Here is a 24101-nt window from a genome sequence, read left to right as displayed (position 1 = left end):
GACAGCCCACCTGAGAAGCAAGCTGAGGGGGGTGGGGGAGAGAGACCTGACAGCAGCCAGCGCCCGGATCCAGCCATGCCTGAAGTCAATTGCCTTGTGATTTTCCATGACATAAGCCAATAACCTCCTGGTTTGAGTTTCCTGAGACCAATCACCTTGATGATAGAGTCCAGAAAAAAGCAAAAGATCTTGGGAAAGCATTTAGCTCCCCCCAGGGCCATCAGAGACTTGCCAGTCTGTGCCCACAGAGATATCAGGGTTCCTGGGCACACCCCCTCTCCCCGCCCACCCCCCACTCGCTCTGGCTCCCCACCGCCACTTACTCGAGTCTCCTCAGCCTGCACTTCCCCTGCAGGGCCCCCATCAGTGTCCTGGTGCCCTCCTCACTGAGCCAGGTGTTGGAGAAGCTGGACCAAGCACAGGCACAGTTAGGTGGGCCACCCGGCCCTGGAGCTGAGCCGCTCCTCTGCCCCCGACCCGCAGGCTCCCGCAGATCCCAGACGGCCTCCGGCTCTGGGGTCCCCGTGGCGGCACTGCTTGCCCTGCTGTGAAAGGCCACCAGGGACAAGGCCTACTAGTGACACTCTGTAGGTCAGTGGCAATGCTGAGAGCAAGAACCCAATGCCCAGCCTTGCCCAGCCACGCTCAGAACGGCTGGACTTCAGCAGGAGGACAGTCGTAGGTGGCAGCCCCTGCCCACCTACCTAAGGCCCCACTGTCCTGTCCACCCCGTTCCTTCCCGGGACCAGCCCCTCCCTGGTCACTCCACCCCGAGACTCACTCCAGCTCCTCCAGGTGGTGGCAGTGGTCCAGGCCAGCTGCCAGGTGGACAAGGCTCTCGGAGCTCACGCAGCTGGAGGTCAGCCTGGTGGGGACAGAGGGCAGCAAGTCAGGCAGGAGCCCTGGGGCTCAGGAGCTCCTGAGGCTGGCAGCAGAGGGTGGGGATGTGACTCCTGGGGACAGGGTGTGGGGACCTCCTTGTCTTTAAAAACCTCTCCCATGTGGACTTATTAAGCCAAGATATAGCTGGAGGCAGGCGCCTGGGCCATCTCCTAACCACTACGGTGACTCACAAGGACGCCATGGTTGAGTTGCTGTCTATCACTTTAGCCAGTATGTGGGCGGGGCCAAGGACCACCGTGGGAGGGGCCAAGGGCCTCTGTGGGAGGGGCCAAGGCCCCTGTGGGAGGGGCCAAGGACCTATGAAGGCGGGGCCAAGGACCTGTGGCTTCAGAGCTTCTCTTCATGAGGCAAAGAGTTGGACTGAACGTTAGAAAAGCTTCCTTTTGCAACTGTCATACTGATCCAGTGAGACTTGCCAACAAGGGACAGACTGAGGAAGCAGACATTTACATCGTTATTATTATTATTTTTTTTGGTCCCAGGAAGGGAACCCAGGGTGCCTAACCACTCAACCACATCCCCAGCACCTTTTTATTTTTTATTTAGAGACGGGGTCTCGCTAAGTTGCTGAGGCTGGCTTTGAACTGCCACCCTCCTGCCTCAGCCTCCTGAGCCGCTGGGATGACAGGTGTGGGTCGTCTGGCCCCTTTTTACTAGTTTGCAATTATTTCAAAAGAAAAATGAAACCACAGCATTGGGAGGGGACTAACTCTGTCACGAAGAAAGCTCTTTCTTGTCTATGACCCTGGGCCCTCGGCATCTTCTCTAGGACCCTGTGCCACCTGCCCATTGGGCGGAACACAGAGTCCCCTAGGCCCAGGGCTGGGGGGACAGGAAGTGCTGAGGTGGGGCCGAGCGGCGGCGGCTGGGGGGAGTCTTATCTGCACACCGGAAGCTCCTCAGCTCCGGGAGGGCCAGCAGGAGGCGCTGCAGCAGGCAGCTGGCATCGCAGGTGTCAGGGAGGTTAACCTGGGACAAGCTGAAGAGATCAAGGACATGCTAGAAGACTGCAGGCTGGACGCATCTCGGGGAGGCCAGGAGAGGGGAAGGACCACCCGAGCTCCCTGTGCCACCTGGGGCCCTCCCTGTAAAAGTCCCTCTGGCAAAGGGGAGCCAGAAGGCCAGTGTCACCGATGGCCTGGGGCAGGTCCTGGCTCAATGGAGACCTCAGGCCCCGACCTGCATTGCTGGGTACCCACCTGAGCAGCCGCAGCCTGGCACATGTCTCCATCAGCCGTGTGACAAGAAGGCTGTGATGGGTCCCCAGGTCACAGTGAGCCAACCTGGAGGCAGACGGAGAGGTGGCAGGAAATGAACACCTGCTCCAGATGGGTAGAGGGGAATGTCCCACAGTTTGTCCAGTTATGCACAGTGCTGAGAGGAGGGGTCCAGGTGTACCTGGTGGTATGGCCGTGCAGGTTGCTCACTGAACAAGGGGGGGCACCCGGCCAAGAAGGCAAGGGGGGACTGAGATTCAGCCGCACTCTATTCCCCAGAATGTATCCATGTGGGGCGGCATCCACTCAAAAATGGTGACGTTTTAATTACCAAAAATGTGCTGTATGGATTAGGGGTGCTGAGACTCTAGGTCTCTATGAGAGTAGATAATGGGAGAACTTGTCTCTCTTGGGGACCTGGGAGCCTCAGGAAACAGTCTGTGCAAAGACCCTGAGGTCCAAGAGAGCACAGTAGTGTTCGAGGAACTCAGGGCTGATGGAGGTGCCTGCAGCTGGAAACAGGTTTGGGGTGCCGACGGGGAACACAGGCAGGAGGCTTCGTGGGACGTGCAAAGATGGGACGTCAGAGGACTCTGAGTAGAGCCAGGAGGAATCTTGGTCAGGACAGCCGTGCACCCCGCTCCCCGCCACCACCTACTCCCCGGGGCCCCAGGCGCTGGGTCCCACCTCAAGGCCACAGCCTCTGGGTTCTCTTCCTGACGAGGGAAGTCCAGCTGGACACAGAGCCGCTGCTGGGTCTCAGAGATGCTGCCGGGGCACGAGGAGCCAGGGTGAGGCTTCTGGCAGCTTCCCCTGGAGGCTGAGCCGGGGCCCGGGGCTGCCAGGCCTCCCCAGAGCCCTGGACCCCTGCCTGGGTCACCTCCTTCCAGCCAGGACCCAGATGGGGGTCAGAAAGCAATTCCTGCCCTGAGCCCCAGACCGAGAGCGAAGCCTTCACATCCACTTTAAGTGACTGACAGAGGCTTTTCGGACCACGACGAGAGCCTTTTCAGGTATCCAGGGCAGTTCCAGAATTTTCCAAGGAAGGTCAGGGGCCACAGCGGGGTAGAAGGATGGGGCAGGGGAGCTATCTGCAGGTGGCATCTGTACCCTTGAGCTCACGGGCTTTGCCTGAATGTCAGGTCGGGCCTCCCAGGTGGCAGTGCCACGAGACCTGGGAGGTTGGGGCCACAGAGTCACAGAACAGGCTCAGAGCAGTGGACACCCAGCTGGGATCCGAGGACACAGGAGCCAGGCGAAGCCCTTGCTCTCAGCCGCCACCTGGCCCTGTGTTACCTCTGGTCACAGAACAACCCAGGGCTGCTCCCAGGTGACCACTCTGGGCTCCCAGCCACGCCTGCCCGCCTCCTCCTTTCCTGCGTCTGACCCTGTGGCTTGACTTTCCCACAATCCCAGCAGATGGTGTGGCCCTCGTGGAGGTCCCTGGAACCCCCACAATCTCGGGGGACGCAGAGAACTTGCCTGTGACCCAGCTGTAACCCACCCAGATCCGTGTCTCAGAGGTCAAGGTCTCCATGAGGGTTGGTCCAAAGAGGGTCCCCGAGGGTCACGGAGAGACTCACCTTATTTCAGTGACGTTGCCCGAGGCCTGGGCACAGACTTCCAGCAGGGCGGGCACCCCGGCTCTGCCCACCCACGGCTCCTCCACCCTGTCACAGAGGGGCACACTCAGGTAAGGTCCCCCAGGGCAAGCAGCAGCGGATCTGCACTCTGGGTGGGGGAGGGGGACCAGGAGGGGAGGAGGCTTTTTAGTTGGGGGCTTATTTTTAAAACTATGAAATTATACAATTAGGGCTGGGGATGTGGCTCAAGCGGTGGCGCGCTCGCCTGGCATGCGTGCGGCCCGGGTTCCATCCTCAGCACCACATACAAACAAAGATGTTGTACCTGCCGAAAAACTAAAAAATAAATGTTAAAAAATTTTTTTTCTCTCTCTCTCTCTCCACTCTCTCTTAAAAAATTTTTTTTAAAAATTATACAATTAGGCAGAAGCATAAAACAGAAATAAACGTCACCCTGGTGCCAACAATCATTCTGCAGCAATGCCAACGGAATATGTTATTTCTTAAAAAAAAGATCCATATAATGTTGACAAAGACAGGAAGACCACCCTGTGACCCTGACTTTGTGTTTAAAGAGGAAAAAATACACAGAAAGAGGGAGATGGGGATATGAGGAAAATACATTAAATATTTGTTCATTTGGTCGAATTTTATTATCTTTAGTTTTCTATGTTTTATGATTTTTTTTTTCAGTACAGGGGACTGAACCCTGGGGGCTCCATCCCCAGCACCCCCTCCCCCTGCCCTCTTCATTTTTATTTTGAGAAACCCACTAAGATGCTGAGGCTGGCCTCAAATTTGAGATCTTCCTGCCTCAGCCTCCCAAGTCACTAGGATTACAGGTGTGCACGCCCACTGCCGGCTATATTTTATAAACTTTTTGCAATGTGCATTGATTTAGAAGCAGGAAAAAGAGAGTGATTTAAAATATTCTTCCTTTATAGTTATGTTACATTAAAAAAAACACTATTTTCTTCTTTATGCTCTTCTGGATTTTCCACAAATTTCTACAACGAGTACATATTATTTTTAGGCTTAGGAAAGTTTTATTTTAAAATGCTATTTTGGGAGATCCAAAAATTCTGAGTGTATGCCCAAAAGGATTGAAAAGAGGGACATGAAGACATTTTTGAAATCATGTTCATAACAGCATCATTTTATAAGGCCAATAGGTAGAAGCAACCTAAGGTCCCTCAGTAGATGAATGGGTGAACAAATTATGGTCTATCCATACAGTGGAATAGTATTCAGCCTTAAAAAAGGAAGGAGTTTTGACACAGGGTACCCCAAGGCAGAACCTTGAGCACATTATGCTATCTGAAGGCAGCCAGGGACAAAAGGTCAGATATGGTCTGATTCCACTTAGCAGAGGTCCCTCGAGTAGTCGTATGCATAGACAGAAAACAGAATGGAGGCTTCCGGGGCTGGGGAGAATGTAAGCAGGAATTATTTATTATTTATTGGGTACAGGGTTTCAGTTTTGCAAAATGAAGAGAGTTCTGGAGATCAACTGTCCAATGCACTTGACATTACTGGACTGTCCACTTAAAGACGGTACGTTTGGGACTGGAGTTGTGGTCAGTAGCAGAGGGTTTGCCTAATATGTGTGAAGCCCCGAGTTCAAGCCCCAGTACTGCTGGGGGGAGCGGTGGTAAAAAAGGCAGATTTTGTGATGTCTATTTTATTACACTTTTTAAAAAATGTGGTCTGGAGACAGCTGGATCTCCCCTGTCCTGTCATGGGCTGCGATGACCGTGCTGTCCATGAAGTCAGAGACGTGAGCTCATCTCTGGAGCCTTTCATCCAGCTTCTAGCTGACAGAATGGTCGGGGGTTAGGGGGATCACCTCCATGGCCTCAGGAGAAGGCGGCCAGACAGAGCCAGAGGGTGGCAGTCTGCAGCACAGAGGCCACAACTGAAAAACCAGAAGTCAGCTGCCCCCGGGCAAATGTGGACCTTGTCCAGATCCTGGATCCGACAACCAGCTGTCCCACTGGGGGACAATGGGGGCGATTTCAGATTAGACCAGAAATCACCTCTGAGTTTCTTAGGTGTCCTGGTTGAACTGTGATGTGTAGAAAACGTCCTGACTTCTTAGAGATTTGTGGTGAAATATTTAGGAAGGATAGTTTATGAGGTCTATACTTTATTTTAAAATACTGGAGCCAAAATACAAAAATATGAACTGAATATAGAAAAGATGTCAACAATTGTTTGACCTCGGTAATGGGATAAACGTTCTTAAAAATTATTTTCTCTATCCAGGTACAATGGTACATAGCTATAATCCAGCTACTTGGGGAGGCTGAGACAGGAGGCTCAGAAGTTTGAGGCAGCCTCAGCAACTTCGTGAGACCCTGTCTCAAAATAAATGAAAGGCTTGGGAGGCTGAGGCAGGAGGATCACGAGTTCAAAGCCAGCCTCAGCAACTTAGCAAGGCCCTAAGCAACTCAGCAAGACCCTTTAATATTTATATTTAAATAAAATATTAAGAATTTAATATTTAATTTAAAATTTAATTTAATATTTAAGTAAAATATTAAAAAGGGCTGGGACGTGGCTCAGTGATAGATCACCTGCCTAGCAGGTGTGAGCCCCTGGGTTTAATCCCTAAACCTCAAAAACAAAAACAAAACCTCTTTGCTTTTTGGTATGTTATTTTTCGGATTTTTTAAAAAATATTCTTCTAGTTGTAGATGGGAACAATTCCTTTATTTTACTTATTTGTCTTTATGTGGTGCTGGGGATCCAACCCAGCGCCTGGCACATGGGAGGCGAGTGCTCTGCCGCTGAGCCACAGCCAGCCCCTGGGTGTCTTTAAACTATGAGGCTCTATAAGGGGATTTACTTTAACCCTTGGTTGGGAGTCCTTTGGGACTTTCATTTCTTAAACCCCAGAGCATGAGCCCCACCCTGGGGAGGGACAGCTTCTCTGTGTGCCCAGGGGCCACTCTGGGACAGATGGGTCCAGTGCAGGGTGTGGGTGCTGGACACGGCCAGGGCCAAGGTCCTGGCCCCCTGGGGAGGGCGGGAGGTACCTGAGGCAGAGCGGCCCTGCGGGGGGCCTCATCAGGCTCAGAAGGAGGGTCAGCTGCTCCAGGCCCAAGCCGCACCGGGTCAGCCTGCGGACAGAGGGTGGTCACTGGTATGGCTCTGGCCGGGCGCCCCACCTCGTAGCTGTCCAGGGGCTGGCCTGGTCACTCACGTGATCTCTGTCAGCTGGAGGGCCTGGCTCAGGCTGGTGGCCAGTCTGGGCACATGCTCGGGCCCAAAGCTGCACTCGCTGAGCCTGGGGCAGAGGGTAGGGCAAGGCCTGGTGGGCGTGGGGCGCTGGCTCTGCTTCCCCCCAAGTCCTCCAAGGACCCCGCAGGGGAGCCCCACGGAGGCCAAGGGCCTGGGCCAGGCCTGCAGAGGGCTAGGGACGGCTTCAGCTTTGGGCACTGCCTGTCTCTGATGGAGGACCCCCTCCCTCCGCAGTGTTAAAGTGAGTCACTTGGGGGACCCTGGCTCTGGCCAGGCACTGGGCAGGCCTCCAGGTGCCCAGGGACCTGCCTCACGTGCACTGCTCCCCAATCCCCACAGCGTGGGTTCAGGCAGGGTCTCCCCCGCTGCAGGAGGCCAGGAGTAGCCGCTTCCGTCCAGCCCAGCGTGGCCCAGCCCTCCTGCTCATCAGAGGCCCCGGGAGAGGAGGCAGGCCAGGCGGGATTCTCCTGGACAGGCGGCCACTCACCCAGACCCTCCGCTGAAAAGGGGCAGCACAGGGCCGCCCGCTCTGGGGGACAGGGCCACTGGCTATTGCTCGGGGGCTTCCAGGAGGGCCTGGCCTCTGGGCTGGACTTCAGGGCTATGAGAATTTTCTCTCAGAAGCAGCAGGGAAGAGGCTGCAGGCTGCGGGCCCAGGTGAGCAGAGGTCGGGTGTGCACACCCACAGAGCAAAGGCCCCTAAGGCCGCAGTGTGAGTGTGTGTGAGTATGTGTGTGCGTGTGTGAGGGTGAGTATGTGTGTGAGTGTGTGTGAGGGTGAGTGTGTGTGAGTGTGTGTGTGAGTGTGTGGGTGTGTGAGTGTGAGAGTGTGTGAGAGAGTGAGTGTGAGTGTATGTGAGCGTGTGTGTGAGTGTGAGCGTGTGTGTGTGAGTGTGTGTGTATGGGTGTGAGAGTGTGTGTGAGTATGAGCATGTGAGTGTGTGTGAATGTGAGAGAGTGTGTGTGAATGTGAGAGAGTGTGTGAGTGTGAGTGTGTGTATGTGAGTGTGAGTGTGTGTGAGTGTGAGTGTGGGTGTGTGTGAGTGTGTGGGGTTCTGGGGGGAGGGCGTGGTGGGAGGTGCTCAGATTGAGGAACAAGATGAGGCAGGGCCTTTGGGTCATACCTGGGCCACGGAGCCACACCCTAACTGTAAGTCTTGAGGTTTCTGGGGTCGAGATTCTGGAAACATCTGAGAATAAATCCAAGTCTGGTCACTTCCCAGGCTCACCTGTGTGAGCCTGGACAGGTTACTGAACCTCTCTGTGTTTTAATTCCTCATCTGTACAATAAGGGATTGGAGGACAACCTACCCCTCAGGGTTATTGTATTAAATGAGTTAATGTGTACAAAGTGTTCGGAAAGGCCTGGCTGGAGAGATGTATGGGCCATCATCATCATCAGGGCCCTGGGCTCTGTCTCTCTCAGCCTCACCATCATGTCCTTGGGCCAGTTCCTCTGTATGTCTCACTTCAGCTATAAACACGACCTCCAAACGGGTCCCCTTGCCTCTGGCCAGGCCTCCTCCAACCCATTCACCCCACAGTGCCAGGGGGGTCTTCACACACACACACACACACACACTCCCGGCCGTGCCACTCTACTGCTCTAGACTCCTCAGTGGCTCCCCATTGCCCCAATATAGACTTCAGACTGGAGGTTGGGGTGTCCGTGACAGGTGTGGGGACCAAGCCCAGGCAGAGGGCTTGAGGCAGACTGAGGAGGCCACCAGAGGCCAGACCCACGGGCACTGCCCCCGGGGTTACCTGAGTGTGGTCCGCGGGGTCTCCTCGGGCTTGGAGAAGTGAATCCAGAAGTCCTGCGCGGAGCCCAGGCTGCAGGGAGAGAGGACAGGAAGCGCGTGACCCAGGGTGCCCAGGGGACTCAGAGAGGGAAGGGGACACCCACAGGGACAAGGTGGAGAAGCCACAGGCGGAAGGACCCTGGACGACTGGAGGAGATGGTCATCCTCAGGATGGACCCGACCTTCCCCGTCCCCACGAGCCCCGCTCCCCGTGGCACCCGGACTCAGGGGGTGGAAGCTGTGACCCCCTGTGCAGAGAGCGGCAGAGGCCCGAGAGGCTCGGAGGGAGGCTGCCGAGCTCGGGGTGCAGCTCCTGTCGCCTTACTTCACGGAGGCCTCCCGGACCCGCGGGCGGGAGGGCAGGGTCTCCAGCAGCTGCCACACGCCTTCCCGCGAGATGCCGTTGAGGCTAAGACTAGGGGGGAAAGGAGGCTCAGGATGGCGCCTGCCGGCCCCTCACCCCCGCAGCTGTCACGCAGAAGAGGCTGAGTGTCCAGGCTGGGGTGCTGGGGCGAGAGGACCAGGGGGGACACTTCCACGCCCAGGGCAGCCCCACCCGCCAGGGCAGGGACAGGGAGGACCAGGGCGCAAAGCTCTGTTGCCTAGCAGCAGGTCAGAGCCCTGAGGAGGTGGGGCAAGAGTGTGGACGGCTTCCTGGGGACCCTCCTCCTCCTCCTGCGGGGACATCTCCAAATCTGTGTCCCCCAGAACTGCCCCTTCCCTCCGTCCCCGGGTTCCCCAGTGATGCCCTCTAGGGACCCGCCATGCTGCCCCCCACTTACTCGAGCGTCCCCGAGACGGGCACCTGGGGTAGGTGTTCCAGAAGGCACCTGAGCCCATCGTCACCCAGCAGGTTCTCTGCGAGACTGCAAGGGGTCCGTCACAGGGGTGGGTGGTGGTCCCCGAGGCCACTTGTCTACTGTCACTGCTGCTCAATGTCACCACGCCATCCCCGGCACCACACCCGCAATATCACCACCGTCACCCTCACCCAGGATGGACCAGCACCCCCACATTGCCCGCCCCGCCCTCCCCGGCTCCCCAGCAGACCCGCCCCAGGCTGCCCCTCGGTATCTGGGGGCGCCCCAGGCCTGCGCGTCCAGGAGGCTCTCAGGAGTTCGAGAACAGCCAGTTCACTTTCACCCGACCCTTGGCCTGTGTCCCGAGCCGCGATACATTCAGGGACCAGAGAAAGGTTGGGGCCTGCCCCTCTGGTTGGGTCACGCGGGAAACCATGGGACGTTCCCATTCCCCGTCCTCGAGCCGTCTGTGGTTTGAGCCACAGTTTCTGGACCAATGTCACCAGCTGGGAGAACAGGGGCAGCCTCGGGGCCCAGGTCCCACGGCCCTTACTGAAGGGCTCCCAGAAGTTGGTTCTGCCCCGTGGGGACCGGGGATGGGAGAGAGAAAACGGCCCAGGGCAGGTTTAGGGACGTCCCGGGAATCTTACGCCTCTCCTGAGAGCGGATCGGAAGGTGTAGGTGGCCCGTGGGAGTCATGCCCACAGGGACCCTCGCGCGCCGGCACCCCAGCCCCACCCAGGCACCAGTCCCGCCCCTCCCCCGACTCACTCCAGCTGGCTGAGGTTGTCACACTTGCTCAGCGAACAGCACAGGGGCTCCACGTGCTCCAGGCTCAGGCTGCAGCTCCGGAACCTGTGGGTGAGGGAGGACATCAACCCGGGACCAGGCAGAAAGCTCTGGGACCTCTCCATCCTGGCTAGACTTGGGCGTGGCCTCTGGGCTCCACCTTGGATCTTCTGAAACTACCCAGCACCCCCCCACAGGCTCCACCGGGCACCCAGGTTGGTGTTGCTGGAGATCAAACCCAGGGCCCCTGCCCGCTGGGCACGACTCCACCACCGAGGCGCACGCCCAGGCCCCGGTTCTGCACTTCCTCACCTCCTGCAGAAAAGCTGCCTGCCACTGAGATAGGAGCCCATGCAGATGGCTGGGGTGCCCATCCTGGCCCTGTCCCTTACTGCTCTGTGACCACAGCTGGCAGCTGCTAAGCGTAAGTGTGTGCAAGGTTCTTAAAATGGATCAGTAACAGAGAACTGGCAGCTGCTTTTGCTCAAAGCACTGACTCTTCGCCAGTGCCGGCAGGTGCCCAGGGGATCCCTAACGGCCTCTCTGCTGCTTTTTGTGTCTGTCTCCTTTATTAACTCGGGACCAGGTCCCTGCTCACCTCTGCAGGTGGCACGTTGATCCTGTAAGCAGCGCGACATGGGTTGACTAGCCCTAGATTCCCATGGCCTATCCACCCCCTTTAAGACTGAGGACAGCGAGATAAGAGCACGGGGCTGTTCTCAAGGGTGGCCAGAGCCTTGGAGGGGCACCTAGAAGAACTGCAGTCACCTCGGATTCCAGGAAAGCAGAGCCTCGAGGACAGATCACTGTGCCCCACCCCCATGAGGTCACCTCCATGCCAGTAACTGAGGCTGGAAGCGGGAGCCATCATCTCATGGGAACTGGATTGTCCCTCAAGTGATAAGGACATCTCCAGAGCGACCTTGCAGACGATGGCCAACCAGAGCTGGCCTGACCAAGAGGACCGACTCCGCCAGCTGCGGGAACCCCAGCCATAGATGTCCCCACCCCTGCCCTCGCTCCCCTGTTCTCTAAAACCTCCAAGTTCCCGTCAGTCCCTTGAAGGCACATCTTTGATCACTCTACCCCACATCTGCGCTTCCCGGCATGCCCACGCTGATTCAGATCCCTCTCCTGTCCTTCCCCGCGGTCCATCTCATTGATGGGCACATTGGCAGAGGTGGCAGAGATGGACAGCCAGAGGGATGGGTCCAAGTCTCACAGGAGAGCTGGTGACATTGAATAGTTTCTAGAAACATCGTCTCTGCATTCAGAGGTCGCCCTCTCTCTCTTTCTCTCTCTCTCTCTCTCTTTTTTTTTTTTTTTTTGGTACTGGGGATTGAACTCAGGGGCACTCGACCACTGAGCCCCATCCCCAGCCCTATTTTGTATTTGATTTAGAGACAGGGTCTCACTGAGTTGCTGAGTGCCTCACTTTTGCTGAGGCTGGCTTTGAACTCTAGATCCTCCTGCCTCAGCCTCCTGAGCAGCTGGGATTACAGGCGCGGGCCACTGTGCCTGGCCAGAGGGTCCCCTCTTACTCTGGGTTCTGCTTTCATGCAACACCTTCCTCCTTCTCCCCTGGGGGCCCACAGAGCCTCTTTGGGTTCAGCAGGGGAAGGACCCTAAGGTCTGTGGGTGCAGTCGCCTTGGGCATGGCTTCATTCGGCTCACAAACCCCGCAGCACGGTGGCTCAGAATCGGAGGGCCGGAACGGAGGGCTCGTGGCCAGCAGGTGGTGACGCCCCCCCGCAGCGCCAGCCCCTGTGTTCTGGCCAGGCGGGCGCAGACCCCTTGCCTCCCTTTGGAGGCTCTCAGCTCTCTCTGGGCGTCCACTTCTTCATGTCGGGTGCAGCGAGTCTCCCTGTAGGGTCCTTCCGGTCTGCACTCTGTCTGACCACGCAAGAGGCCAGTCTACTGTCCCCAAAGCCCCCGGGTCTGGAACACGGTTAGGGGCACTTACCCACAGCACACGCCTTCCTTGTCCTCGCTAGGTCTGAAGTGCAGGGTGGCGTGAGTCAGGGACCTGGAGCAGACAGCACCCGGCTCAGCCACCCACGGCCACAGGGTGCTCCCAGGGGACAGGCATCCCTCCTCAGAAGCGCAGCCTGTGACGGGGTCCCGCTGCCTTCGTCCTGTCCCTCGTACCCACAGACTCCAGGCCCGACCCCCTGAGCCTAGCCTGGTCGTTCCAGCACAATGCCCACCTGAGGTCCACCTTCTGAACCCGGGGGCACAGGCTGAAGACGTCGGCCAGCAGCAAGGGGCTTCTTGGGGACAGCCCCGTCGGGCTCAGCCTGAGAAGCAAAGGAACAGAAGCGAGATCATGGACGAGAAACCTGGATAGGACAGAGGGCAGGAAAAGGGGGCAGTGGGGGGGGCTGCGCAGAGCCATGGGGAAGGGACTCGAGAGGGACGGGGGACTAGGAGGCCAGCAGGCTTGGATTTGCTGTGTGACCTTGAATAAGTTACTTGACCTCTCTAAGCCTCAGCTTCCTTATCTGGAAAAGAGAACGGACAGTGGTCTACCTTCCTCTCTGGTGTTTGGGGGTTTGATTGCACCCAGCAGGCACGACACTGGCCCGCCACCGTGTTTGCTATTGTTGTGACACTACTGTTTGTGCCCATAACACAGACGTGACAGGCAAGTCCTTACAGAGTGAGGAGCCTCAGGCCCTCGAGGGGCGTTTCTTTCTGTGAACACTATTGAGTTTTGAGCTCAGTACTTCTTTGTTGTGGGGACCCTCCTGTGAGAGCTCTTGATAGATGCCACCGTAGTGCTCCCCACTCCTAGCTGCGACAACCAGAAATACCTCCACTGCCCAATGTCTCCTGAGGGGGCAAAATCACTTCCACTTCCAAGCCACCGCCTTAGAGAAGTGCGAGGTCCACCTTGCCTTGGAGGCATCCCCAGGTCCTCCTTAACCCCCATCTCCTCCACTTTCTCTCCAAGGAGTCTCCCTGCCCGCCTCCCTGCTCTCCAGCTTGACTCCGTCATGCCTCGGGGCTTCACACATGCTGTTCCCTCTGCCTAGAATGCAGTTCCTTGCTCTTCTTCACGAGGCTAGCTCCTCTCCTACTTGAGGTTGCAGCTCAGGGTCCCCCTAAGATATGTTCCTTGCCACTCTGCCATCTTCTAACTCAGCTGTCCAGTTGTCCACTCATTTACCATCAAGAAAAATCACCTTATCCCTGGCCACATTCGTCTTATTTGATTTCAATTTGCATATGGCTCGGCTCCTTGTGCGACAAGGCGAGCCCCAAGAATCAAGGACCTGCTCATTTTCTTTTTCCTGCTGTGTCTCCAGTGCCCCAAATAGTGCCTGGCTCACAGCAGATGCACAAACACCGTAGGATGAGCAAAACAAAGTGTAAGCCCTGGTAAGGGTCGGGCTGGCCAAAGACAAATGAGTTGGGACCAATGCTGTGTGACTTAGGTAAAGAAATGCCCCTCTCTGGTGTGAGGATTCCCACCTGTTCATTTTAACCTGCCTTATGATTAACATAGGAGCTCTTCCTGACCCATTCTGTCCAGGCAGGTGGGGAGGACCACAGAGGGGCCGTGGGTCGGCTGTTGTGCAGCTGTGGGCCTCTGGATGCTGCCATGCCTCCCCTGTCCCCATAGGAGTGGACGATAAACAAGACCCCAGAGGTGACGTGAGCCGCCCTAGGCGTCCCAGGCCCTCGGCCTTGGTATTCAGGGTGCTGTTATTAATATCATGATTTAATTTCCTGTTGTATTTTCCATCTCAGCCGCAGCTGTTTCCCCCTCTGCTTGAAGAATATTTAAAGTAAATCCTTTTTAAATTCTAACCAGTCTGAGCTGAAATTAGAAAATAGAAATTTTGAATACTTTGGGAGAGGCTGCTTCAAAGCTTCACTGTGATGGAGCTAAGATGGTGACCTTTATAAAAAGGAGTGTGACATATATGTGGCCTGCACCTGTACCGGCCCTTCTTAGGAGCAGGTGACCTTCCTGTGGCCGGGACAAGGACGGTAGTGCTTTTTGAGGAACTGGCTTGTGTGGGTCCCAACCCTGGGGAAGGGCAGGGGAACAGTAAACCCATTTGCCAGATGAGGAGACTGAGACCCCCGGGGACAAATAACTCCCCTGCTGTCAGGTTGACAGAGAGTTGGGGGACGTTGGAAGCAGATTTGAGTGCCCAGCTGTGCCTGATGAAATCATGACCCCCCGGGGCAGGAGGGAGGAGGAAGAGGAGGCGGCTTTGTAGCAGAGGGGCCTTGGGACAGGGGCCCGGGAGCAGAAATGTGGGATCTTACTGCAGCAGGCGCAGCTGGGGGAGCCGCGGCAAGCAGTGCAGCAAGGTCTCCAGGCTCTGGTCGCTCAGGGTCTTGCAGGATAATCTGCAAAAGAGCATCTGAGTGAGGAGGGAACCTTCCAGAAAAGCAGGCAGCAGGGCCTCCCAGGCAGGACCTTTTGCAGATGGGGCTCAACCAGGGCGGCTTGAGACTCCTCCCCACAACACGGGCTCCTTGAGTTAGCGCTGGGGCTGGAAGGTTGGAGAAATCTGGAGAATACTGGGAGGAGCCAGACCAAATCCCTCTGCAGGCTGCACCACGAACTCCGATGGCTTTCCCCTCTACCCAGATGGATGAGCAGAGCTGTGATCTGCGGGCACCTGAGAGTGCCCGCTGCATCCCGGGTAGTGAGCGTGCCGCTTCAGTGTGCAGGCAGGGCAGCAAGAGGAGGCACGAGCCAGCGCGTCACAGCCCACCTTCCTGCTCATTGCTTGTCCGGACGCTCCAACAGCCCTCGCTGCACTCAGGAGACCTCCAGACACCCACCCGGGGTCTCTGCTCTCTCTGAGCACCCTGGGATTCCCACCTACGTCCTCTACTAGGGGGCAGCAGCTGCTTGCGGTCCTGATTTCTCCCCTGTGGTCTCAGGGCAGGCAGTGGGCAAGGTCTGAAGCATTCGGGTCATCCTTGTGACCCCCAGAGCCTGGTCCTGAGCCTGGTAGACAGTTGGTGCTTGAGAGTTAAGTGCCCCAAGTGTGCTCCATGCTGTGTGGCAGTGTTGCTGCTCGAGAGAACCTGGAAGCAGTCTGGATGCTAGACTCTGGGGGGACCTGGAGTAGTACACAGCACGGCCTCATGGCAGAGGGTCGGAATCCAAAGACGTGGATACACAAACACTCTGAAGAACACACAGGAGATAATCGGGGGCAACTGGGTATCGATGGGATGTGTGATGATTTTTAAGGAATCACTGTTGGTATTTTAGGTCTGATAATGGCTATGTTAAAAACCAAACTCTGCACACTGGAATACACACAGATGAGTGCGTAAGGTAATGGGAATTGATTCAAAATATAAGCTGGGCGCATTGGGACAGCTGGGCCAAGCCATGGTGCTGTGGCTCTGGCCTGTAACCCCAGTAGCTCGGGAGGCTGAGGCAGGAGGATGGTGAGTTTAAAGCCAGCCTCAGCCCCTTAACAAGGCCCTAAGTAACTCAGTGAGACCCTGTCTCTAAACAAAAACCAATAAACAAAACAAAGGGCTGGGGATGTGGCTCAGTGGTTAAGCGCCCCTGGATTCACTCCCCAGTACCAAAAGAAAAAAAAAGACCCCGAGTGAGTGTGTGAGCGTGTTGAGGCAGGTGGAGGCCCACCTTAGTGTTCTTTACATCTCTATGTGTGCTTCAAAGTCTCCATGATAAAATGCTGTTGAAATTACAATGTGACTTTGCAGCGGGGAATCTAACCCAACCTTGGCCAGGTGACCAAGTTCCACATCAGCAGGGGTACGTCGAGGGCACCGGCCCTGAGAGGGTGTGTTGAGAGGGCATTTTGCCTCTGTGATGTTCTTCCCCCAAGACCAGGTTAACTAAGAGAAAAACAGAGAAACTCCAACCAAACGTCATCCCCACAGCAGCTGACCAGTCCTCCTCAGAACCACCGAGAGCAGGAAAGACACAGACAGAACAGGAAACTGCCGGAGGCCAGAGAAGGCCGAGGAGCTTGGGGTCTAAATGCAACATGGGGTCCCGAGTGGAATCCTGGGTCACAGCAAGAATGAGCATCGGTAAAAAAGCTGGGACATTCTGAATAAAGCTGGAGTTAATGGTCATGTGCCCAGGTTGGTTTCTTCACTGTGTTGGGTGGACTGTGGCCGCGTGAGATGTTAACGGCAAGGGAAATGGGTGCGGGGATTCTCTTGGCAACGTTTTTGTAAAACAAATCTGAAATTGGCACCAGGTGCGGTGGTGCACGTCTGTAATCCCCACAGTTTGGAAGGCTGAGGCAGGAGGATCGTGAGTTCAAAGCCAGCCTCAGCAACTTTGCAAGGCGCTAATCGACTCAGTGAGACCCTGTCTCTAAGTAAAATACTAACTAGGGCTGGGGATGTGGCTCAGTGGTGTGTAGCCCTGAGGTCAATCCCTGGTACCACCCCCCACCACCAAAAAAATCTGAAACTGTCCTAAAATAACTTGTTAAAAAAATGAGCTGGTGGCTGGGGATGTGGCTCCGTGGTGGAGCACTTGCCTAGCGTGCACTAGGTCCCAGGCTCCATCTGAAGTGCAGGAAAAATTAAAAAATCAATCAAATAGAATCAAATCTGATCCACAGTTCTTGATCTTTAGGGATAACCATGTCATACAGTTAGGATTTGCAGAGGGATCTTTCCTGCATGGTAAGATCCCTGTCTGTCAAATGAAGTAACCCCCTGCCTCAGTATCTGTATGTGTCTGAACACGGAGAAAGGTCTGGAAAGGACACGGGCCAGGAAGTCAACATGGATTATCTTGTTGGAAAGACTGGGAAGGCATTTGAGATGAAACCAAAAGCAAGCGCAAGCAGAAAGTCCCGGCTCAGGACTGTAAATGTAGGTGAACACCCCTAATCCAAAAATTCGAAATCAAGAATGCTCCAAAATCGGAAACTTTTTGAGTGCCAGCTGACATGATGCCACAGGTAGAAGACTCCACATCTGACCTCAGGTGAGGGGTTGCAGTCAGAAGCAGAGGCCCACTAGAAATGTTTGAAATCACCTTCAGGGCACGCGCATAAGGTGTATAGGAAACGGAAATGAACCTCCCTTTAGACTTGGGTCTCATCCCCAAGACATCTCACTATGTATATGAATAAATATCTCCAAATCTGAAGCAAAGTCTCAAATCTCAGACACTGCTGGTCCCAAGCATTTCAGTTACTTAAGTAGGTAAAAACTGAATATGCAAATGAGAGTGGAGGACAAGGGGGCGTGGAGGACAAGGGGGCGTGGAGAACCAGGGGGCGTGGAGGACCAGGGGGCGTGGAGGACCAGGGGGGGTGGAGGACCAGGGGGCGGGACAAGCGACAACGTGGATTTGATCAGAGAAACGGGCTGTGCGGGCGAGGCAGCTTGTCTTGGCTCTTTAAGGTAATTATTGTAATACAAGGACAACAAGAACAACCGAAGGACAGGCTGATCATGGGCTTTGCAGGTGAGGGAGCTGAGGCCCGGGAGTTAAAGTCATTTGCCTAAAGTCACCAGCTTGTAGGTGGCTCAACCAAGATTCCTGGTTGCAAGTCCAGTCCCCTGTCACAGGTGTTCAGGTGGAAGTGGTCCTGGGGGTGTGGAACTCCAAAGAAGGGCTTTTAGAGGTGACAACCCCCAGCCACACAGGCCGGCCTATGTGGGTGCCTGGGTGGGGACAGACAGGGCTCCCCTGTGTCCTGGGGTGAGTGTGGGGAGTGGAAGGTCCAGCATGGCAGGTCCCAGTGGGAGGGGTGGTATCTGAGGCTGAGGGCTACTGAGGACAACCAGTCTCCTACCAACAGGCCGGAGATCCCCCTGAGTGGGGGCTAGCAGGGCCTGGCAGGGAGGAGCGGGGAGAGACTCCTGTCTTCTAAACAGGGGCCCCCACCCTGGTTACATGGGGCCCTCTGGGGCTGCGTCTTGTCACTTACTGCACTTCCAGTGGCCCTGGACACTGCTCCAGAGTGGCACAGAGGCTGGTGAGGCTCAGAGGCTCCAGCTGACACTCCTTGAGGCTGAGAAGGGACAGAGGGCAGGGCAGGGGATCAGAGAGGGCCCAGGGCCCTGTCCAGTGGGGTTCCTCTCCTCCTCCTCAATGGCAGGCTCCCTACCCTGTTCAGCATTCTCTCCTTTCCCCAGGATCCCTTACTCCCTGGCAACTCCTGTTCTACCACAAGGACAGCCAAGGCCTCTGAGTGTCCCATTGATCCCGTCCAGGGATCCTTCTGTCCCTCCCACTGCCCCACCTGAGCCGGGGCCACCATCCTCACTCACCTGGACCATCTAACACTCTCTGAGTTCTCCTTTTGCAAATCTGCAAATCTGACCAGGCTTCTCCACTTGCTTAAAACCCTCTGTGGCTCCCTATTACCCTTAGACCAAGCAGGAATGCCTTTCCCACCGCCTCGCTGTGCTCTTGTCCTCTGCACTCTAGCCACACAGAAACACTCTCTGAGAGCCAGGGGCTCCTTCATCCTGTGCCTCCTGCCTGGGGCACTACTCACTCTCTCCTCCCTGTAACTCTGTTGGGGCCTCAGCTTAGGTATCTCTCTTGGGGAGGGCATTGAGTCCCAGCTGGGGTCTCAGTCCCTGGTGGCAGAGAGGGAAATCTCTGACGTCCCAGGCCACGCTCCAGCAAAAGCTCTCCGCCTTTCTCTCCACACCCCACCTCTCTTGTACATGGTAGTATATTTGGGAGAGAGGTAGCCCCTTTCTGTTAATAGGTGTCCCTGAAGCGGATGGCAACCCTTCTCTCCCCCTTCTTCTCCACGCCCCCTTCTCCACCACACCCCCTTCTGGGGACTGGGCTTCCCTGGAGGGCAGGGTGGTCCTGTCTGCTTCAGAGAAGTGTGAAATCTGCTCCCTCAGAACTGTGGCCGTGCTGTGAGCTGCCCCATGGCTCCAGCAGCGCCCACGCTCATGGCAGTGGTTTTACCTTCTCTCCGACTCTTTCTCTTCCCATGTTCCCAATCCCCAGCTTGGGCCCTCTAGGTTCTACCCACTCCCTAACCCCCCCCCACTCCATGTGGTTACCCCAAAACAAGAAGCGGGAGACAGTACCAGAAGCTCCTGGGGACGCTGCGCTGACCGAACCCGGAGAAGTGGGCTCTGGCTGGGAACTCTGGAGAGGAGCCACCCATCCACCCATCCCTGCAAGGAACGTTGGAATCAGCCACGTTGGACCCGCGCACTCAGAAGTCAGGGCTGGAGGGGCTCCCACAGGCAGCCAGCCCTCGATCAGGGGCCAGCCCCTCCATGCACAGACAGGGAAACTGAGGCCCGGGGAAACCAGGGTGAGAAAAGCAAGCAGCTCAAAGCTGTCCCAGGGCGGCCGCAGAAGGTGCAGGGAACCAGGACAGAGCCCCTCCCCGCCCCATTATGGGCTTTGCAATCCATGTGATTCCTGCCTCCATGTCCCCGAGAGGTTCCCCAGAAACAGAGGCCCTAGATGACCCACGTGACCTGGCGATGCTTTGCCCAACCCATACATCAGCTGAAGTCACTGCCCAGCGGGCCCCTTCCCAGGAGAGCCCGGGACGCCCGTCCCCACTAGGGGGCAGCCGCGGGCACCCGCAAAGCGCGCGGTGCGTCCGGCGTTGGCCGCCCAGAGGTGGAAAGCTGTTTTTCCAAGAGCATCCACGGTTTCTCGAGGTGCGGCGGGGCACTGAGTCACATGAAGCCGAGTCGGCAAAAGCCCCAGATCAGAAACACAGCTGCCCGGTGCCCTCCCACGCGGCAGCTGTCCCCGGCAGCTTCTTAGCTGTGGCTGTCGAGGGGTCCTCCCGGCAGCGCCCCGCCCTCCTCCAGGACCCTGGGGGCAGCGACTCGTTCTATGGGGCAGGGGCGGTTTCAGAAGCAGGGTGACTTCCGGTGCCTGACTTGGGGGGGGGGTTGCCCAAGCCGAGGGGCCAGCATGGGTGTGGGGGTGGGGACCCCTGGAGGAAAGGGGGATCAGGGCAAGAGGGGAGCCCACCCCATCTCCCTGGAATGCCCGCTCCTCACCTGCCTCTCTTGTCACCCTGCAGGAGGATCTGCTGGCTCTCCAAGCTGGAGCAGAGAGGAGGCAGCTATTTGAGAAAGGGCAGAGGACCTCCGACCCAGCCCTGGAGAGGCCAGACCCCCGTACAGGAGGGCTGGGGGGCAGCCTGCTTCCTCAGCGAGTCCAGCAACAGGAGATCACATCGGAGCACATGGCCAATGGCATCTTACTGGGTTCTCACGATAACACCATCAAGGTAGGAATTAGAATTTCTGAGTTTCATTTTACACATAAAGAAACTGAGATGTGGGTGAGCTCAAGGATCTGCCCAAAGCTGCATGGCTGGGAGGTGGCTCAGCCGGGTCCCTCTGCCGTGCACCTCCTGTTCTTGGGGACCTGGGGGTAGGAGGCTCAGCGCCTCTGGAACCATGGGGGCTCTGTATGGGGGGCCACAGCTCTGTGCTGGCTGGTGTCCTCCCTCTGTGGTCTCATCAGCTCCAGAGGTCTCAGGTCCCTGAGCTCCCAAGGCCACCACAGGGCTCCCAGTGTTCCTATAAGTCTCTGAGAACAACTGGGAGAGGGAGTAAGGGGGGCTGATGGGCTTTGTCCCACAGAGAATTTGGGAAACTTGGGTGTTTCTGGGGCCATGTGGTTCTACCCCTCCCTCCACCCACCCCTCCCTCCATCTCTCCATCCCTCCACCCTTCCCTCCACCCCTCCATCTCTCCACTGGACACTTAGCACATCCTCACTGGACCTGGTACCATCTAAGGCTCTGAGGATGGATGTGTGGTGACATGACAGACAAGGGACCCAACTGGAAGCTGATGGTCTGTGGGACGAGGGGTCAGGCAGGGCGAGGGGCAGAGGGGCACTCACCTGACATCCAGGTGGGCCGCCCACTGCAGAGCAGACATGCACTGGCACAAACAGCACACGGCACTCAGGGACAGACCGTTCTTGCTGAGGCTGCAGATCACAGGGTGACAATGACGGAGGCCACCCAGGACTCAGACACACCTTCTTTGGTCAGAGCACAGGACAGGGAGTTGGGGGGTGTTGTCCCTGATTTCAGATGACAGAACCCACCAAGCCCCAGGTGCTCGGAGATCACCCCTCCCAACCTCATTGGACAGAAAGGGAGACAGAGGCCAGGCAGAGGCCAGGTGTCGCCCAAAGTGACAAGACATGAGGTGACAAAGCCAAGGTTGGAACTCAGTGGTTCCCTTGGTCTGTGACCCGTCTAAGCAGTGCTTTTTGGCCAGAGTGGGCTCAGTCTCCCCACCTGGCGGAGGAGGGTGACACGGGGTGCAAAATGGAAGCCTGGGGACCCCACCCTTCCTTTCTTCCGTGGCCCCTCTGTCAACCTGTCATGGGGCTTTTCATTGCCACTTAACTGCCCACTCCTCCGGATGAGGACCCCAGCAGGGTGCGTAGGGCCCTCCCGGGCACTGGCCAGTGGAGCCCCTTGTTAGGAGGTCACACAGGGACGTGCTCTGCAGGCCCAAGCTACGCGTCATCTGCCTGCGAGGCGGAGGCCTGCCTTCCTGCCCAGGTGCAGGCCCCAGCAGGACCCTGAGCGACCTCCTTTTTGCCAAGCTTGTCCCAAGACACAGTGTCCCAGCAGGAAGGGCACTCAGGCCCCAGTCCTCCTTCCGGAGGTTGGACAAACAGTGATCGTGCCTCCAGTTCATGTGTCTGCTGACTGGGAACCAGGGGCTCAGAGAGGCGAGCCAGCCCACCCAAGGTCACACAGTGAGTAGGTAGCAAAGTCAGCTGGGGCCCCAGGACCTGTGACCTCTCACCAGTGTCCTCTCACTTTGGGGGAGGGGGCTGTAGGAGCCAAGGATGCTCTGATCTGCTCAGGCACAATTTGGGGATCCCTGACCTCCTGCAGGGCTCCTTTCCACAGTGGACAGCCTCCTCCTGGTCACCCTGCTAGAGTGTCCTTTCTGGCATAAACTCTCCCTTCCTACCCAGACCGAGTCCCATCGCACAGTCCCTGGCGGCTCCCAGGGGCCAGCTCGAGGCCAGCCGTTAGTCACCTAATGCTTCCCCCTGCTTCTGCTGGACTTCCCATGACCCCCCAGGCCCTGAACACGACCCATGCCCGCCCTAACGCAGGTGGCTGGGTTCCCAGGGGTCCAGAGCTGCAGAGCTGAGTTTGAGAAGTGAAACCCCGAGTGAGAAACTGGCCTTGGGGGTTCAGTCGTTGCCTAATCGAAGCTGAAGGAGCGACGGCCCTGCATGAGCACTTTTTCTTTTTCTGCATCGGCAACTGGGTCTGGGGACTCACAGGTATTTTCTGTAACCCCAGGAGGGCGGGTGAGTGACACAGGTGTCCCCACCCCATCCTGCAGAGGACAAATCCCAGCTCTGCCTAGCTGGCTACTTACTTCAAGGATTGCAGGGGGCCCAGTCCTGGGAGCAGCTGGGCCAGCAGGGTCACCCCCTCGTCCCCCAGGGAGTTGCCTGAGAAACTGGGCAGGGGGAGAGAAACCATCAGTGGGGGGTGCACGGGTGCTGGCCTGGGTCCTCTGCCCTGTCACTGACTTCTCCTGAAATGCGCACAGCCTGGGCTGCCAGCCTGGGTCCCACAGATCTACAGCGGGCCGCTGGGCCTCCCCCAGGTTCTTTCCTGGGCTCATGCACTCCTGGGGGGTGCAGGGGTGGGCTTCAGAAGGCGTCAAATGTTGGGAATGTGCATTTGGGGAGAAGGGGACCCAGCTTTCATCAGATTCTCTGATGGGCTCCTAACTCCAGGAAAAGAACGCCTGCCCGATCTAAGCAGTCAAAACGCCAGGCCAACACCCTCCCGCCCACGGACTCACTCCAGGTGACCCAGGTGGCCGCTTCCTCCCAGCGCCCTGCAGAGCTGCTCCAGGTGCTTGGTCTGGAAGCCACAGTGCGTCAGCCTGCAGCGGGGAGACCGCAGCCCTGCACGCCCGCCCACAGGCGGAGGTCACAGCCCTGCCACCCACCACACCCCCAGAGCCAGGCTTGCAGGGGAGGAGGGACAGGAACACATCTGGCACCCAGACAGACAGACAGACAGACGAGGGGGGCCACCACACCCCACCTGCACCCTGCATCTCCATAGGATAGCACACGCGGGCAGAGGCAGAGACAGAGGGACAGAGGAGGACAGACACAGAAGACCAAGGGTGATGGAGGAAGAGAGATCTCGAAAGACACAGGAATGAGGGAGACAGACAGACAAGAGGAGATACAGACAGACAGAACTAGAGAAGCCAAGAAGAGCCCCGGAGGGGCCCTGCAGAGGCTGAGACCCAGGGTCAGGATAGCAGGGGGCCCCGAGGAGTCCCCTCCTCCCCAGCCAGAGTTCCCGTGCTCCCCCCGGGCAGTGGAAGGGGCTGAGGGGGCTGCCTCGTTGAGCCCCATCTGGGGTGGGGGACAGCTGGGCCACAGGTCCTGGACACAGCAGGGCATAGTGTCCTCCAGGGACCATAGGGGGCTGGAGCCTGAGGTTTGGGATAGACCGCGGGCGGAGGAAGAAGGGAGGCTAGAACCACACGGGGCCTGGAGGTCATCGGCATACCTGATCCTTCGGGAGCTCAGAGGTAGCTCACGGGACAGGGGGGACATGAGGTTGTCAAGAAATGCAGCCCTGGAGGGACACACACCAAGGCCAGGTAAGCAGACACCTCGCCCACTGTCTTCACGGTCCCTCGCCAGCTGCACCTTGTGCACTGTTCAGTCTCTAGGCTGGGCCCGGAGTCAGTGAGACCTTGATTCCAATTTGGCCCCGGGTGTGGCCTGGGACAGGTCACTTGCTAGTATGAC

At 57.2% G+C, this 24101-nt stretch overlaps 1 protein-coding gene across 1 annotated transcript in view; it reads right to left on the bottom strand.

The window, feature by feature from the left end:
• Positions 1-24101, bottom strand: part of Nlrc5 (NLR family CARD domain containing 5) — an 81027-nt gene that overhangs the window by 9254 nt on the left and 47672 nt on the right. The window contains exons 19-40 of the mRNA XM_077105859.1: positions 23857-23925; positions 23129-23212; positions 22694-22777; positions 21177-21266; positions 20321-20365; positions 19379-19468; positions 18250-18333; positions 14618-14701; positions 12544-12633; positions 12300-12362; positions 10319-10402; positions 9530-9613; positions 9073-9162; positions 8710-8778; positions 6909-6992; positions 6742-6825; positions 3704-3790; positions 2808-2888; positions 2103-2186; positions 1793-1882; positions 782-865; positions 324-407 (exon numbers count right to left, since the gene is read on the bottom strand). Coding sequence (XP_076961974.1) covers positions 324-407; positions 782-865; positions 1793-1882; positions 2103-2186; positions 2808-2888; positions 3704-3790; positions 6742-6825; positions 6909-6992; positions 8710-8778; positions 9073-9162; positions 9530-9613; positions 10319-10402; positions 12300-12362; positions 12544-12633; positions 14618-14701; positions 18250-18333; positions 19379-19468; positions 20321-20365; positions 21177-21266; positions 22694-22777; positions 23129-23212; positions 23857-23925 — 1788 coding nt within the window. The remainder of the gene's footprint in view (positions 1-323; positions 408-781; positions 866-1792; positions 1883-2102; positions 2187-2807; positions 2889-3703; positions 3791-6741; positions 6826-6908; positions 6993-8709; positions 8779-9072; positions 9163-9529; positions 9614-10318; positions 10403-12299; positions 12363-12543; positions 12634-14617; positions 14702-18249; positions 18334-19378; positions 19469-20320; positions 20366-21176; positions 21267-22693; positions 22778-23128; positions 23213-23856; positions 23926-24101) is intronic.

The sequence above is a fragment of the Callospermophilus lateralis genome, chromosome 18 (assembly GCF_048772815.1).
Source record: "Callospermophilus lateralis isolate mCalLat2 chromosome 18, mCalLat2.hap1, whole genome shotgun sequence".
Taxonomy (NCBI): Eukaryota; Metazoa; Chordata; class Mammalia; order Rodentia; family Sciuridae; genus Callospermophilus; species Callospermophilus lateralis.
The sequence above is the reverse complement of the archived record's forward strand: the minus strand, read 5'-3'. Positions and strand labels throughout refer to the sequence as shown.